This window comes from Rhinopithecus roxellana, chromosome 12, assembly GCF_007565055.1.
Source record: "Rhinopithecus roxellana isolate Shanxi Qingling chromosome 12, ASM756505v1, whole genome shotgun sequence".
NCBI classification, from domain to species: Eukaryota; Metazoa; Chordata; class Mammalia; order Primates; family Cercopithecidae; genus Rhinopithecus; species Rhinopithecus roxellana.
In genome coordinates this window covers 110,676,617-110,692,127 of record NC_044560.1, presented here as the reverse complement: position 1 = coordinate 110,692,127, position 15,511 = coordinate 110,676,617, and the positions used below count along the sequence as shown (strand labels likewise).

At 53.1% G+C, this 15,511-nt stretch overlaps 1 protein-coding gene across 2 annotated transcripts; it reads left to right on the top strand.

Moving 5' to 3' along the window:
* Positions 1–1,749: 1,749 nt before the first annotated feature.
* KLK15 (kallikrein related peptidase 15) lies at positions 1,750–14,330 on the top strand. Of its 2 annotated transcripts, XM_010369567.2 has the most exons (6): positions 1,750–1,824; positions 7,459–7,532; positions 11,515–11,668; positions 12,121–12,404; positions 12,525–12,661; positions 13,672–14,330. In XM_010369567.2, exons 2-6 carry the CDS (start codon positions 7,490–7,492, stop codon positions 13,822–13,824), a joined length of 771 nt encoding a protein of 256 aa, XP_010367869.1. In that variant the 5' UTR covers positions 1,750–1,824; positions 7,459–7,489; the 3' UTR covers positions 13,825–14,330. The 2 variants fall into 2 exon arrangements, with proteins under 2 accessions (XP_010367869.1, XP_030798883.1); XM_030943023.1 differs by lacking the exon at positions 12,525–12,661 and having other exon boundaries at positions 13,672–13,804.
* The last annotated feature ends 1,181 nt before the right edge of the window (positions 14,331–15,511 follow it).

Sequence of the window (15,511 nt, the reverse complement as noted above, 5' to 3'; positions counted from 1 at the left end):
CCTTTAAACTCAGGGGTTCAAGACCCCATCCCCTCCTCCCTCAGATCCAGGAGCAAACCTCCTATGAACAAATGCAGAAGGGAAGCTTCCAGAAAGGGAGGAGGACGGAGCTGGAAAGTGGGCTGGGGGCTCAGGACTCTGGAGAAGAGGTCTATGGGTGGGGGTGGAACACACAGAGGAAGAAGCAGGCAGGGCAGGCCTTTCTCTCCCAGCCCCAGAGTGCGGGATCCAGGAGTCCGGGCCCCAGCCCCACCTCCCTAAGATCCCCCAGTCCCTCCTCCCACAGACCCAGGAGTCCAGGCCCCCAGCCCCTCCTCCCACAGACCCAGGAGTCCAGGCCCCCAGCCCCTCCTCCCACAGACCCAGGAGTCCAGGGCTGGCCCACAGACCCAGGAGTCCAGGCCCCCAGCCCCTCCTCCCTTCTGGGTTTGCTTCAGACCCAGAAGCAAACCTCCTATGAACAAATATACAGTTGGTGCCACCTATTGGTAGGACAAAAGAAGAAATGATGCAGGTTTTTCTGCCTCCTACCCTCCAGCTTCCCCCAGCACAGCCCAGGAAACAAAGTCTCAGAGAAGAACTGGTCTGTGTGTGGCATTCTCTTTGCTTGATGTCACACTCTCATACCAGCATCTCACACATCCATTTCCTCTCCCTGGGCCTCAGCTCCCCCATCTTTAAAACAGGGGTCTTGATAAAGGGGTCACAGGGATTCAGAAAAAGATACCACATCTGGCAGATCAAAACAGTGGCTTCTGGCCAGGCGTGGTGGCTCATACCTGTAATCCTAACACTTTGGGAGGCCAAGGCGGGTGGATCACTTGAGGTCAGGAGTTCAAGACCAGCCTGGCCAACACCGTGAAATCCCATCTCTACTAAAAATACAAAAATTAGCTGGGTGTGATGGTGGGTGCCTGTAATCCCAGCACTCAGGAGGCTGAGGCAGGAGCATCACTTGAACCCGGGAGGCGGAGGTTGCAGTGAGCCGAGATTGCGCCACTGCACTCCAGCCTGGGCAAAAAGAGGGAGACTCTGTCTAAAAATAAAAAAAAAAAGATAAAACCACAGTGGTTTCTTCCAGTCCCGAATATGCTGCTGCCCAACTGTGTCATCTGAGAAACACCCCACACAACCACTTCTCCCCAGCGTTCAGTTTCCAAGGGCCATAGGACAGACTGATAATGGCCCAGCACTCACTCAGTGCTAGGCACAGATTTCAAGCATGAACACCACAAAACGCTCCTACAGAAGAAGGAGGAGCAATTATTACCCCCACTTTATAGTGAGGCAGCTGAGGCACAGAGAGGCTAAGTGACTTGCCTGAGGGTGCCCAGTATTATGGGACAGAGGCAGAACTCAAACCCGGGCCACCTGGCTCCAGCGGCCACATCTGAATCACGTGCCCTGTTAACCGGTCTTGCAAGCGTCAGCCTGATTTTATGATTTGCACACCTGTTCCATGGATATGACCTCACCCAACCCCTGTGAGGTCCCTCCCATTTCCACCCCACCCCAACTGAAGACTTCACAGATGAGCACCTGACACCCATAGAGCTGACGCTTCCCACAAGGGGCACCAGGACCCCGAGAGCCGTTCTCTTGATCCCACTTCTGCAGCCTGGGTGACCTTCACCAATAGCCCCCGCACTCCCATCTGTTCATATGTAGAATGAATGAATCGTCGTAATTTACTGTATGCTCTGAGCTCCTAACACAAACTAAGTCGTTACTCCTCGAAAAACTCTACGAGAGGATCCTCTGATTTTAAGGATAAGAAACTGAGACACAGAGAAGAAAAGACACTTACCAGGGTCTCCCAAAATAGTAAGTAGTAGAACAGAGATCTGCGCCCATGCTGTCTGGATCCAGACCCAGCGTCCTGAAACAGCAGCTTGTCCGTGAAACTAAGTTAGAGGAGGGCTAGCACCTCATGGGGAGCCCCTTCAGGCACCACGAGTCCAGTCCCGCTCCCAAGGTGGGCAGTCTGCAGTCCCCCTGAGAAGGGGGTCTGAGGGGAGGCTTGTTCCAGCGGGGGAATCTCAAAGGGCTTCAAACTGCAGGCTGAGAAGCCGGGACCTTGCACAGGGGTGACGGGGAGCTGCAAGGGAAGGCTGTGAGCAGGGGAGGGGCGGGGCGAGCTCCAAGTGCAGAGAGACCCTCTGGGGCCACGTGGTGACCGACAGGAGGCTGTCCTCCCGGACAGGAGGGGCGAGGGTCCAGAGAGAGAGGAGGACGTCTGGGCTGGAGCCAGTCCAAGGGGACAGAGAGGAGGGGACGGGGCAGAGAGAGGCAGGGGCCGAAGGGACAAGGCTGGGGACTGATGGGCTGTAGGGGATCAGGGGAGAGATGGGGCAAGGTCAGTGCCAAGGGCGTCTGGCCGAATAACTGGGTGGTCGATGACGCTCCCCTGAGATGGAGAACATGGAAGAACAGGGAAGGAGAGTTTGGGGAAATAGAGCAATGAGTTGGGACACGGTGAGTGAGAGGGGCCTAGCGACATTGGTGCAGGGGGCGCACAGGAGCAGGTGGCTGCCCAAGCCGGAGTTCAGGGTCAGATGGAGGAGACCTGCGTGGTTGGTGGATGAACCACGGGAGTCGATGAAAGACTCCTAGAGAATGTTCTCAGGAGGAGTGGGGCAAAGGCGGGACTCAGGCCGTGGTGGGCGGGACCCAGGCCGCGGTGGAGGTGAAGGACGTCCGGGGACACGTCCAGGAGGACATCGATCGCGCCAGCCTGAGCGGGCCACCATGGGCGGGGGCGGGGCGCTGACGTCACTGCGTGGGGGCGGGGCTGCGTGAGCCGCTGGCTGCACGCCCTCTAGGGAGCCGCGCGCAGACTGGGTGCGCGCCTGGGTTCCGCGCAGCGGGAGCGCCCTCAGTGTCCCCGTCTGTATCGGGGTACTTCATTAGGAGGAGAAGCACGTGAGATCGTGACGGAAAGCGCTTAACACAGACCTGGCACCGAGGAAGCCCCAGGGGCTCTGCTCCTTCCCCTTGTCACCACTGCTCCCCAACAGAGGGAGGCGGCTGCAGGGGTGGCGGCGAACTGGCCCACCCGGCGTTCCGCAGTCGGAACACTGATTCCTCTCCCGCGTGGTCTCTCGCTTCTGCAGGAGCCTTGCTTGTGCTGTCCCCTGTCTGGGCCTCAGTTTCCTCCATATTCAGCAGGAAGCCATAAGGTTACTAATACAACCACCTCACGGGGCTGCCCGGAGCCTGAGTGAGATCCTACAAAGCGAGCACTTGGCACGGGGGAGTGGCCTGCAGCCGCATTCCATAAACAGGGCTGCTTAGCCGAAGCGGTGGCCCAGGGTGAGGCCACAGACTTTCAGCATGAATTTGTGGGGAGGGAGGCAAAGGGACATAGGAGTTCTAGAATAGCTTCCAACCTGGGAATCTATTATGTCTGCCGGTCTGGGCTTGTAGAATATCTGGAGACCCGACATTCTAGAATGCATGAGGTTTCTGGGGACTCCAGAGCGCCCAGTGTTCTAAGGTTCAAGAGTGTTTAGAGCTCTGTGGTTTTAGGCTATTCTAAAATCTTACGTTCCAGAGTGTCCTAGACTGCCAGAATGTCTTAGGGCCTGTGATTTTAGAATCTGAAAGTCTGATATTCTAGAAATTCCAGGGGCCTATAATTCTAGAATGGCTGAATCCCATGTGATGACTCCTTCCCATAAAGATGATGGCTCCACACATGGGGAGGTCCCATCCTTCACTGGCGACCTGAGGTCAGTCCCTCCTGTCTCGGGACCTCCTCATTAATTAAGCCAAAATAGACTCTAGACAATTGCTTGGGGCCCTCTGGGGTTCTGAGACGTTGGAAGCCAGCCTCAAATACCCAAAGCCTTGGGTCATCTCAGTGACGATCTCCAACCTCTGGAATGCAGAATCCAGATTTCAAGCTCTAGAACCCAGAAATAAGACTACAAGACCAGAATAGAGACCCTAGTTTCCCAGACTCTAAATTCAGACTCTACAGTCAAGATTCTAACAGTCTCAGAATTGTGAAAACCAGGTCCCTGTCTCTCAATCCAGCCTTTTTAAATTTTATGTATGTATGTATGTATGTATGTATGTATGTATGTATGTATGTATGTATTTTGATTTTTAGTAGAGACGAGGTCTTGCTATGTTGCTCAGGCTGGTCTCAAACCCTTCAGTTCCAGTAATCCTCCCACCTTGGCCTCTCAAAAGCATGAGTCACTGGGCAGCCACAGTCCAGCTTTTAAGTGCAAAACACAGATTTGAAACTCCAGACTTTCTGCTCCAAAGTCTACCCCTGAAAGCTCAGAGCCTAGATCCACCCTGTAGAATCCAGACCCCAAGGCGGGCACGGTGGCTCATGCCTGTAATCCCAGCACTTTGGGAGGCCAAGGATGGCATATCACTTGAGATGAGGAGTTCAACACCAGCCTGGCCAACATGGTGAAACCCTCTCTCTACTAAAAATACAAAAATTAGCTGGGTGTGATGGCGGGCGCCTGTAATCCCAGCTACTCAGGAGGCTGAGGCAAAAGAATCGATTGAACCCAGGAAGCGGACGTTGCAGTGATCTGAGATCACGCTACTGCACTCCAGCCTGGGTGACAAAAGTGAAACTCCATCTCAAAAACAAACAAACAAAAAAATCCAGACCCCATAATTCAAAATCCCAAATCTACCATTTGTAGTCTAGGCCCCAGGCTTCTCATAGCAGGTGCAAAGTTTTCCAGCCTCGAGTGCCAGATTCCAAACACCAGATTCCAGGCTCCTACTCTGGGCTCTAGATTCGAATGCCCCACGATCCAGAATCCAGGTTCAAGATCTGTCACTCAAAGGCCCGACTCCAGGATCCAGATTCCAGACCCCAAGCCCAAGAACTCAGACTTTGAAAGCCACATTCCAAACTGCAGGTCATTAATCTCCAACTCAAGATCCCCAAATCTGGAATCCAAGACCCAGATCCAGAACCAAAGATCTGGATCCAGAACCCGGGATCCAGAACTCTGCCCCAAGCCCAAGAACAGTGACTCTAGGATCCAGTTTCCACACTCCAGACCCCAAATTCCAGACCCTGTCTTTTGATCTCCTCCTAATTTCTGTTTTTGTCCTCCTGTCCCCTCCCCCTGGAGGAACTGCCCCTGGTGGAGAATTCCTCCTTGTAGACTCAGACAACAGCTTCAACCTAATAAATGCTCATTAGGCCAAGTCTCCCACCCCACCAGCCACCAAGGCGTCTCTGCCTGTAAACCTGACTCTCAGCCACCTCCCACCCCACCCTACACCACCACACCCCCAGACCCAGCTGGGACTGAGAGCTTATAAATTCAGGTATCCTGGTGCCTGCTCCCTTTCTTCTGGCACCCAAGCTACCCTAGATGCTGCTGGAGGACCTGGAGGAGGTGAGAGCTTTGAGACAAGACTGGAGGGAGGGGCAAAGGGGAGATTCACTGTGCCCTGGTCTCAAGGGGAAACGTCAGCCACCCTGGGAGAACTGAGTGTCAAGGGCATGGGTAGATCCACGTGTCCTTTACCAACTCCCCAAATTGAACCTGAACCAAGAAAATGTCCTGGAATGGCCAGAAGGAGCTGCAGTGGTGGGGAGGGAGGGGGATGGAGTGGATCAGGAGGACGTCCCTGAAGCGCTTGTACCAGAGCCAAGAACATGGTCAGGAGTGATCACGGGTTCAAGTCAGTTCAGCACAACCTCCCGGAGGCCTCCTGTGTACCAGGCCCCAGGCGGGGCAGTGCTGAGGACACAGAAAGAATCTGACCTGAGCCCCATCTTCAAGGCCCCCAGATGGGGAGAAGAACAGGCCAGACCTCAGCAAGTATGGGGCATCTGTGCTGTAATGGAGGCAGAATGGGTGCTGTGGGATTCAGGGGAGACATCTGTTTGGTGTTGGGGCCTCCCAGAAGAGGTGGGGGCAGAGTCTCAGAGGACAAAGATGAATTTGGAAGAGATGGGGAAGAAGGACTTTAATTCACTCCCAAAGCTTCTTGAGGCCTCTCGTGGGCAGGGCCCTGCAGTACTGGAGACCCAGAGTGGAGTCAGACCAGCTCCTCAGGAGCTGCCAGTCTAGAGGGGGAGGCAGACACCACTGAGTTTCAGGGGAGGTCGGAAAAGGCCTCAAGGAGGAAGCAGGGCTGGAAGGGAATGGCATTGGATATGTGGTGGGAGGAACAGCCTGAGCATGAAATAGCAGGAGGAAAAATGGCAGCACTGGCTGCATCTAGGACAAGGTCATGGGAGACCCGGGCAGAGGGGCTGGAAGGGAAGAAGCCACTTTTGTCCTTGAGAGTGAGGCTGGGGCCAGGCAACTCACGCCTGTAATCCCAGCACTTTGGGAGGCTGAGGCGGGTGGATCACTTGAGGTCAGGAGTTCAAGACCAGCCTGGCCAACATGATGAAACTTCGTCTCCACTAAAATTACAAAAATTAGCTGAGCGTGGTGGCACATGCCTATAATCCCAGCTACTTGGGAGGCTGAAGCAGGAGAACTGCTTGAACCCAGGAAACAGAGGTTGCAGTGAGCAGAGATCATGTCACTCCACTCCAACCTGGGCGACAGAGCCTGACTCCATCTCAGAAAAAAAGAAAAAAAAGAAAAAAAAAAAAAAGAAGAAGAAGAAAAAGAGAGAGAGAGAGAAAAAAAAAAGATATTGAGGCTGAAGGGCTGGACTTTATCCTGGTGGTGCTGAGGATCCACGGAGGGTGGTGAGCAGGGGAGGGGAGGGGCACAATCAGCTCCAGATGTGGAAAGATGTTTGGGGTCATGGGTGGAGGGCAGGCTGGTGGAGGGCAGGCTGGTGGAGGGGACTGGACTGGATGGGGACCCAAAAGGCCAGATAAGAGGTTGGGATAGGCCAGGCATGTGGCTCACACCTGTAATCCCAGCACTTTGGTGGGTGGATCACGAGGTCAGGAGATTGAGATCATCCTGGCTAACATGGTGAAACCCCGTCTCTACTAATAAATAAATAAATAAATAAATAAATAAATAAATAAATAAAATACAAAAAATTAGCCAGGAGTGGTGTTGGGCACCTGTAGTCCCAGCTACTCGGGAGGCCGAGGCAGGAGAATGGCATGAACCTGGGAGGCGGAGCTTGCAGTGAGCCGACATCGTGCCACTGCACTCCAGCCTGGGCGACAGAGTGAGACTCCGTCTCAAAAAAAAAAAGAGGTTGGAATAGGTGTCCTTGGTGATGGAGAGAGATCCAGGGGCTGGTAGCATGGTGCTGGGGGCTGACAGGTGGAGGAGGGGGGATGGGGTCTGTCCCAGTGCCTAGAGGAAGAGTAAACCTTCCAGAGATGGGGGACCAAGAAGGAAGCGCAGAGTGGGGTTGGCAGGAGGGGTTACTGGTGGTCAGAAGAAATTTATTAACAGTGGGTGGGATAAGTCTGTGTCTGGAGGGATCCTGGTGGAGGCAGAAGGGTCCTGCCTCACCTGGATTCTCTCCCTCCCTCCCCAGACTGCAGCCGAACCCTGGTCCCTCCTCCACAATGTGGCTTCTCCTCACTCTCTCCTTCCTGCTGGCATCCTCAGGTGAGGTGGCCCCAGGAGGGGGCCAGGTCTGTGGGAGCAGGTACCCCCTTCCCATGCATGTCTGGGCCCGTGATCTGCCAGCCCCTACCTCACCCAGAGACCACTAAAGATCCTCCCTTCACCCTCCACCTCCACCTGCACCAATGTCCCTAAGCCCTTACCGTCAGGCGCTGGTGCTGCTGCTCTGGAGTCGCTATGCTGCCTGGGGCCTCTCGCTGCCCATGACAAGGAACACGGTCCTGGGGTTACACAAACCTAAGCTGAGTCCTGGGGCGGCGGCTTCCTTGCTCTGTGTCCTTGAGGGAACTGCTTCACCTCTCTGGGCTTTGAGTGTCTTCTCTATCAGACAGCACCGCTTGAGACAATAACTGTGAGGTCTCAATAGCATAACAGAGGTAATATACATAGTAAGCAATACACAAGCGCTAAGAGGCCAAGAGCATAGACAGACTCCAGCTTGAGTCCCACACTTGCCACTCCCTGTCTCTCACAAGGGTCTTTGAGGGGATTAAATGTGATTGTGTGTGAGAGAGGAGCCCAAGCCTGGCCCAGGTAGTGCCCCTTCAGGTGTGCAAGCCAGGCATGGTGCTTAGAGCTTCCACACAATGTCTATATGTGGTGGGCACCACCGACCTCACTGGACAAGGGAAGGGGCTCTGGCTCAGAGAGGGACAGCCACATCAAGGTCACCCTGGGTGGCAGGCAAACTCCAGACTGAACGCAGCTGCCACACACCAAGAAATTAATTGTAACCTGATGCCTCTCCTCTGGAGAAATTGAGAGGGATAGACTTTCATTAACGTTCTGCCACAAATGACCCTCACTCCTGAGGGCCCCTCAGACCCCCACCCTCCAGCCTCCCCTCTGGCTGTCTCTGTGCACTTGCCTACCTGTCTCCTGCCTGCCTGCTGCGCCCAGCTGGGGCCTCCACCTTCCTCTGGCTTGGACTGGTCAGGTGCAGCCTCGGTGCCCAGCTGTTCAGTCCATACCCTCCGCCCTTCGGAGGGCAACCTCACCCTTCCTTTGTTAAGCCCTTTGTCTACCACATCCGCATTCCCCTGGTCTCACGGGGGCCTTTGGCCCAGTTCCTGACTGTGATGGGCAGAGTGTGGGCATTTGGTCTGGCTGTGCAAATCCTGCCCCTGTGTGGGTGGGGGTGTGCATGGCTTCAACCTCGAGGCAACACAACCCCATTGACCAGTGGAGAGGGTCCTGGTCCTGTGACCTTGAATGTCTCTAATTATGTCCTTAAGCATAATGCCATTCTGTGCGTGTGTGTGTGTGTGTGTGTGTGTGTGTACATGCACGTGCGCAGTGGGTATACAAGGCCCTGTATGTTCACATCCTCTCCACATGCATGAACCAGATCCCCATATGTGAAACCCAATCAGTGACCTTGAACGCCACAGATCTGGCTTGGGGGCTGATCCAGAGATGGATAAATATGTCCTGTCCTGGCTGCCTCTGGCTGCGGCTGCATGTCTTTGACCTTGAATGCCCAGCCCCATGTCCGGGTGCTGCCCCAGACAGCAAGTCCACATCTGAGAGTTGGCCTTCTGGATTAGTGTCTGCAGCTCTAACTGTAGAAAACGGCTTGTGGGTGAATCACGGTTTTAACCTTAACTTTTTTTTTTTTTTTGGAGACAGTCTCACTCTGTCTCCCAAGCTGGAGTTCAGTGGTGCAATCTCAGCTCACTGCAACCTCTTCCTCCCAGGTTCAGGCAATTCTGTCTCCACCTCCCGAGTAGCTGGGATTATAGGCACGCACCACCATGCCCGGCTAATTTTTTTTTTTTTTTTTTTTTTTTTTTTTTTTTTTTTTTTTTTTTTTTTTAGTAGAGACAGGGTTTTCCACGATGTTGGCCGGGCTGGTCTCAAACTCCTGACCTCAGGTGATCCACCCACCTCGGCCTTGGCCTCCCAAAAAGTTGAGATTATAGGCGTGAGCCACCGCACCTGGCCAACCTTAACTATTTATTATATGTAGGTCTGTGCAGATGTCTTACTTTGGCCATCTTCAGGATGGACCTGAACTTTCACATGTATGTCCCTATGACTAAATCCAGGTGTCATTTGTAAAAAACAACTAATATTTATTTATTTATTTTTATTATTTTTTTTTTTTTCTGAGACGGAGTCTCGCTCTGTCACCCAGGCTGGAGTGCAGTGGCACAATCTCGGCTCACTGCAAGCTCCACCTCCTGGGTTCATGCCATTCTCCTGCCTCAGCCTCCCATGTAGCTGGAACTACAGGCGTCCGCCACCGCACCCGGCTAATTTTTTGTATTTTTAGTAGAGACGGGGTTTCACCGTGTTAGCCAGGATGGTCTCGATCTCCTGACCTTGTGATCTGCCCGTCTCGGCCTCCCATAGTGCTGGGATTACAGGCGTGAGTCACCGTGCCCGGCATAAAAACAACTAATATTTATTAAGTAGCTACAATGGGCCAGGTATCACTCACCATACATTCACACATGCACACACACACATACACATTCCTACCTCATCCTTACAGCAATCCTCATTTTACAGATGAGGAAACAGAGGCACAGAGAGGTCAAATAACTTACTCAAAGTTTCACAGCTAGTACATTCGAACCCAGGCTTAAGGACTCCTTCTTTATCCAGACCCTATATGCAAGTCTCTGTGACACTGGATGCCAAGACTCACACTAGATATGTTGAATTTAGGTCTGAACCATATCCAGTTGTGTGTGTGTTTGTGCATGCGTGTGTGTGTGTATTCGTGCATGCATGTGTGTGTGTGCATTCGTGTCTTAACCATCCATATTCATATACACATATGAAGATCTGTGCTGTGATTCTTTTCTTTTTTTTGAGATGAAGTTTCACTCTTGTCACCCAGGCTGGAGTGCAATGGAGCAACCTCAGCTCACTGCAACCTCCACCTCCCGGGTTCAAGCAATTTTCCTGCCTCAGCCTCCAGAGTAGCTGGGATAACAGGCACCCGCCACCATGCCAGCTATTTTTTTGTATTTTTATTAGAGACGGGGTTTCACCATATTGGCCAGGCTGGTCTCGAACTCCTGACCTCAGGTGGTCTACCTGCCTCAGTCTCCCAAAGTGTTGGAATTACAGGCTTGAGCCACCGTGCCCAGCCTGTGCTGTGATTCTTGAAGCTGCAACCCATGTGCCTGCAAGTGAATTTCAGCTTTCAGTCCTGTCCATAGCTGTATCTAAGTTTGGAAGCTGGATGTGCATGTATGCATGTCCATGACCTTGTATGGCCACATCTGGGACTCACACTGCACACTGAACTTGGCTGACACGTCCAGACTCTGGGGCCAAGGCTGTGTCACACATACTGAGTGGCCACATCCGTTTGATGTCAGTGACAATTTGGTGAACTTGAAGGATTGGTTTCAAGTGACCCACTGTCTGAACCTGCATCCAGTACCCCTGTCTCCACCCCCAACCACAGAGGACTTCTTGCCCTCTGGTCTGTTCCCCTTCCTGTCTCTCCCCGAGTCTTATAGCAAATGGAGTGGGGCCTAGAGTTTTGGAGAAAACAGGCAGCGGTTGTAAATAACAGGGCAGGCGGGACGTGGTGGCTCACACCTGTAATCCCAGCGCTTTGGGATGCTGAGGCGAGCAGAGCATTTGAGGTCAGAAGTTTGAGACCACCCTGGCTGACATGGTGAGACCTCGTCTCTACTAAAAATACAAAAATTAGCCAGGTGTGGTGGCGGGCACCTCAGCTACTCTTGGGAGGCTGAGGCGGGAGAATCACTTGAACCCAGGAGGCGGAAGTTGCAGTGAGCCGAGATCATGCCACTGCACTTCAGCCTGGGCAAAAGAGTGACACTCCGTTAAAAACAAAACAAAACAAAAACCAGAGCAAGGTATCTTGAGAAGTTAGGGGAAAGGCATAGGCACATAGCAGTTAGGGTAGGGTGCAAGGAAGGTGTAGGAGGCGATGCAAAGGTCCCTGTCCTCAGGCATCCTCTACCCCTTCTCCTAGCAACCCAGGACGGTGACAAGTCGCTGGAAGGTGACGAGTGTGCACCCCACTCCCAGCCATGGCAAGTGGCCCTCTACGAGCGTGGACGCTTTAACTGTGGCGCTTCCCTCATCTCCCCACACTGGGTGCTGTCTGCGGCCCACTGCCAAACCCGGTATGAAGGCAGGGCTCAGGGTCCTGAGGGAGCCTGGTGGCGGGGAAGACTCGTAGGTTTGGGGGAAGACAGAGGCAGACGCCAGAACTCCTAGGTTCTGAAAGACGAGGAGGCTGGATGTCAAGCCTCTGGGTGAGGGGCAGTGTGTGTTTCAAAGCCTTAGATCTCTGAAAGAGTAAGGAGAAGACTAGTTCCAGCTTTTGAGCCTCAGTTCTAGGGATGTGAGAATCCTGGAATCAGGGAGAGGCCAGCAGGGGGCTGGGAGTAGTTGGAGGGGATAGAGTTCTAGGAGTGTGCCTGACTTCAGAGCATTTTGGCTTCAGGGTCTTGGGAAAAGGTAATGCGATGTCGAGATTCCTAAAGGGTCGGGGGACCTCGGGCTGCCCACTCTTTGATCCTTCTGTCCTCTACTTGCGGGTAACCACTGGCGGGTAAACCACTCGCCCGCACAGCTTCATGAGAGTGCGTCTGGGCGAGCACAACCTGCGCAAGCGCGATGGCCCAGAGCAACTACGGACCGCGTCTCGGGTCATCCCACACCCGCGCTACGAAGCGCGCAGCCACCGCCACGACATCATGTTGCTGCGTCTAGTCCAGCCCGCACGCCTGACCCCCCAGGTGCGCCCCGTGGTGCTACCCACGCGTTGCCCCCACCCGGGGGAGGCCTGTGTGGTGTCTGGTTGGGGCCTGGTGTCCCACATGGAGCCTGGGACCACCCGGAGCCCCCAGTCACAAGGTGCGTGAAAGGATGGAGCTGGATGCGAGGCCTCAAGGAATCCTATGCTCCAGGGCTCTTGGGCGGAGGGGACAAGGGCCAGAATTTATGGATCTGCTCCAAGTCCACTGTCCTCCCCAGTGAGTCTCCCAGATACGTTGCATTGTGCCAACATCAGCATTATCTCGGACACGTCTTGTGACAAGAGCTACCCAGGGCGCCTGACGAACACCATGGTGTGTGCAGGCGCGGAGGGCAGAGGCGCAGAATCCTGTGAGGTCAGAGCCCAGAGGGGCCCTCAGGCGGAAAAAGAGGGATGGAGACAGGTGTGGGAGTCTGGATGGGGTTGTATTTTCTTTGCTTTGGGCCAAAGAAGATGCTAGTGTTAGGCTTGGAGATGGAGTAGGAAGAGAAGTTAGAATAGGGGTGAGGTTGGAGTTGGGGTTATAGGTGGGGATTGCGATGTTTGAGGTGGATAATGTGATAGTTGGTTTGAGATGGCATGGGTTGGGGCTGAGAATGGAAATAGTTTGGTTTGATTTTGGGTGGGAAATATGTTAGGATTGAATTGGGATGAGGTAGATTTTATTTGGAATGCAGAAGACACGAAGATTGAGATTGGATTTTTTTTTTTTTTTTTTTTTTTTTTTTTTTTTTTGAGGCGGAGTCTCGCTCTGTCGCCCGGACTGGAGTGCGGTGGCCAGATCTCAGCTCACTGCAAGCTCCGCCTCCCGGGTTTACGCCATTCTCCTGCCTCAGCCTCCCAAGTAGCTGGGACTACAGGCGACCGCCACCTCGCCCAGCTAGTTTTTTTGTATTTTTAGTAGAGACGGGGTTTCACCGTGTTAGCCAGGATGGTCTCGATCTCCTGACCTCGTGATTCGCCCGTCTCGGCCTCCCAAAGTGCTGGGATTACAGGCTTGAGCCACCGCGCCCGGCCGAGATTGGATTTTGAGATTAGCATGGGTTTGGTTTGATTCTGAATGCTGAGGATGTGGGCTGAGTTGGATTTAACTTAGTTCAGTTGCACTGGGGTTGCATGAGGGTGAGATTGGACATAGGTTGGGTGAGTTGTATTGAGCTGTGTTGAACTGGGGTTGGGGTTGGGTTGGCTTCGTTTGGGATAAACTGGGATAAACTGGGACAATCCCAATGAGTTGGGTTGGGATTCCCTGGGATGGGGATGGATTGGGTTTGGGGTGAGATTGCAAATGGTGATTAGGATGAGGATGAATGCACTGAATCCAGGAGGTTTCACTCAACCTGAGACCCCATCTTTTCCCCACAGGGTGACTCCGGGGGACCCCTGGTCTGTGGGGGCATCCTGCAGGGCATTGTGTCCTGGGGTGACGTCCCTTGTGACAACACCACCAAGCCTGGTGTCTATACCAAAGTCTGCCACTACTTGAAGTGGATCAGGGAAACCATGAAGAGGAACTGATGGTTCTGGCCTATTACCTGTGCCCCTGACTGAGCAGAGGCCTCCACAGCTGGCCAGCAGCCCCACCTGACATGGAACAGAATGGAGCCATCCCCCAAGACCCTGTCCAAGGCCCAGATGTTAGCCAAGGATTGTCCCACCTGAGGACAGAGCTGGCGCTCAAGGTCACCTGTTTAACGCCAAGATAACAAAGCACTGATCCAAGCTTCTCTGTAGGAATTTCTGTGACTTTTTTCTGGGGTCAAAGGGAAACCCAGAGACACTGTACACTGTTCCTTTTCACCCACCACCCCGATCCCTAGGTGAGGAGAAGCGGCTTGAAGCAGGGCTCCATTCATTCAACACACATGACCACCCGTGTGGTCTTGAACAAGAGGCCCAATCTCACTTGGCCTTGGTTTCCCCATCTGTAAAATGAGACCATCTTATTGCTGACTTCAAAGGGCTATTTTGAGGATTAAATGAGATGATTCCTCTGAACTGATTAAAATAGTGTCTGGCACTGAGTAAATACCCTCTATCTCTGGATCCCACTTATAGGACCTAGCAGACACTAGATTACCAACAATGGCTTTTTCTTTAAGATTTAGTTCTGGGCTGGGCACGGTGGCTCACACCTGTAATCCCAGCACTTTGGGAGGCCAAGGCGGGCCTTGAACACTTGAGGTCAGGAGTTCAAGACCGGCCTGGCCAACATGGTGAAACCCCATCTCTACTAAAAATACAAAAAAATTTAGCCGGGCATGGCGGCACACGATTGTAATTCTAGCTACTTGGGAGGGTGATGTGGGAGGATCACTTGAACTTAGGAGGCAGGAGTTTCAGTGAGCTGAGATTGCACCACTGTACTCCAGCCTGGTGATAGAGCAAGACTCCATCTCAGAAAAAAAAAAAAAGATTTAGGTTCTGGGCTTCCTGGTAGCCATGGCAAAAAGGCAAATACTGTCCTTTTCTTAGCCAGGTCCCTGATATACAGAAGGGGCTGGAACTCTGAGCTGCTTTGATTTTACCAAAAAGCCAATACAACATGTTGGAAGCCTATGGGTTTACCATTGAGGCTGCAGGAATCTAGTTCCTAATTATCTTCGGAGACTATCAAACATGATGATCAAGGTAGCTGAACGTTGGAAGTACATGAAACTGGCTCGTGAGACCTAAATATTGTACTGATGGAATGGGGGTGGGGGGGAGGGGTCATTGGAATCTGTGGTTAGCCTGATCTTGACCTGTGAGAGAAGGTTGTCCAGATCTCTAGGACTTTGGAGGACAGGACGTTGAGCACCCATAACTGGGAGTAAGAAGTGGGAGGCTCATTGGGACCCCAACATTGTTTGGGAGGGACATTGGATTTTGTAATGCTAAAGAACCCTTGGCCAGGTGCGGTGGCTCAAGCCTGTAATCCCAGCACTTTGGGAGGCCGAGACGGGCGGATCACGAAGTCAGGAGATCGAGACCATCCTGGCTAACATGGTGAAACCCCGTCTCTACTAAAAAATACAAAAAACTAGCTGGGCGAGGTGGCGGGCGCCTGTAGTCCCAGCTACTTGGGAGGCTGAGGCAGGAGAATGGCGTAAACCCGGGAGGCGGAGCTTGCAGTGAGCTGAGATCAGGCCACTGCACTCCAGCCTGGGCGACAGAGCGAGACTCCATCTCAAAAAAAAAAAAAAACTTACTCTGGGAGACCCCT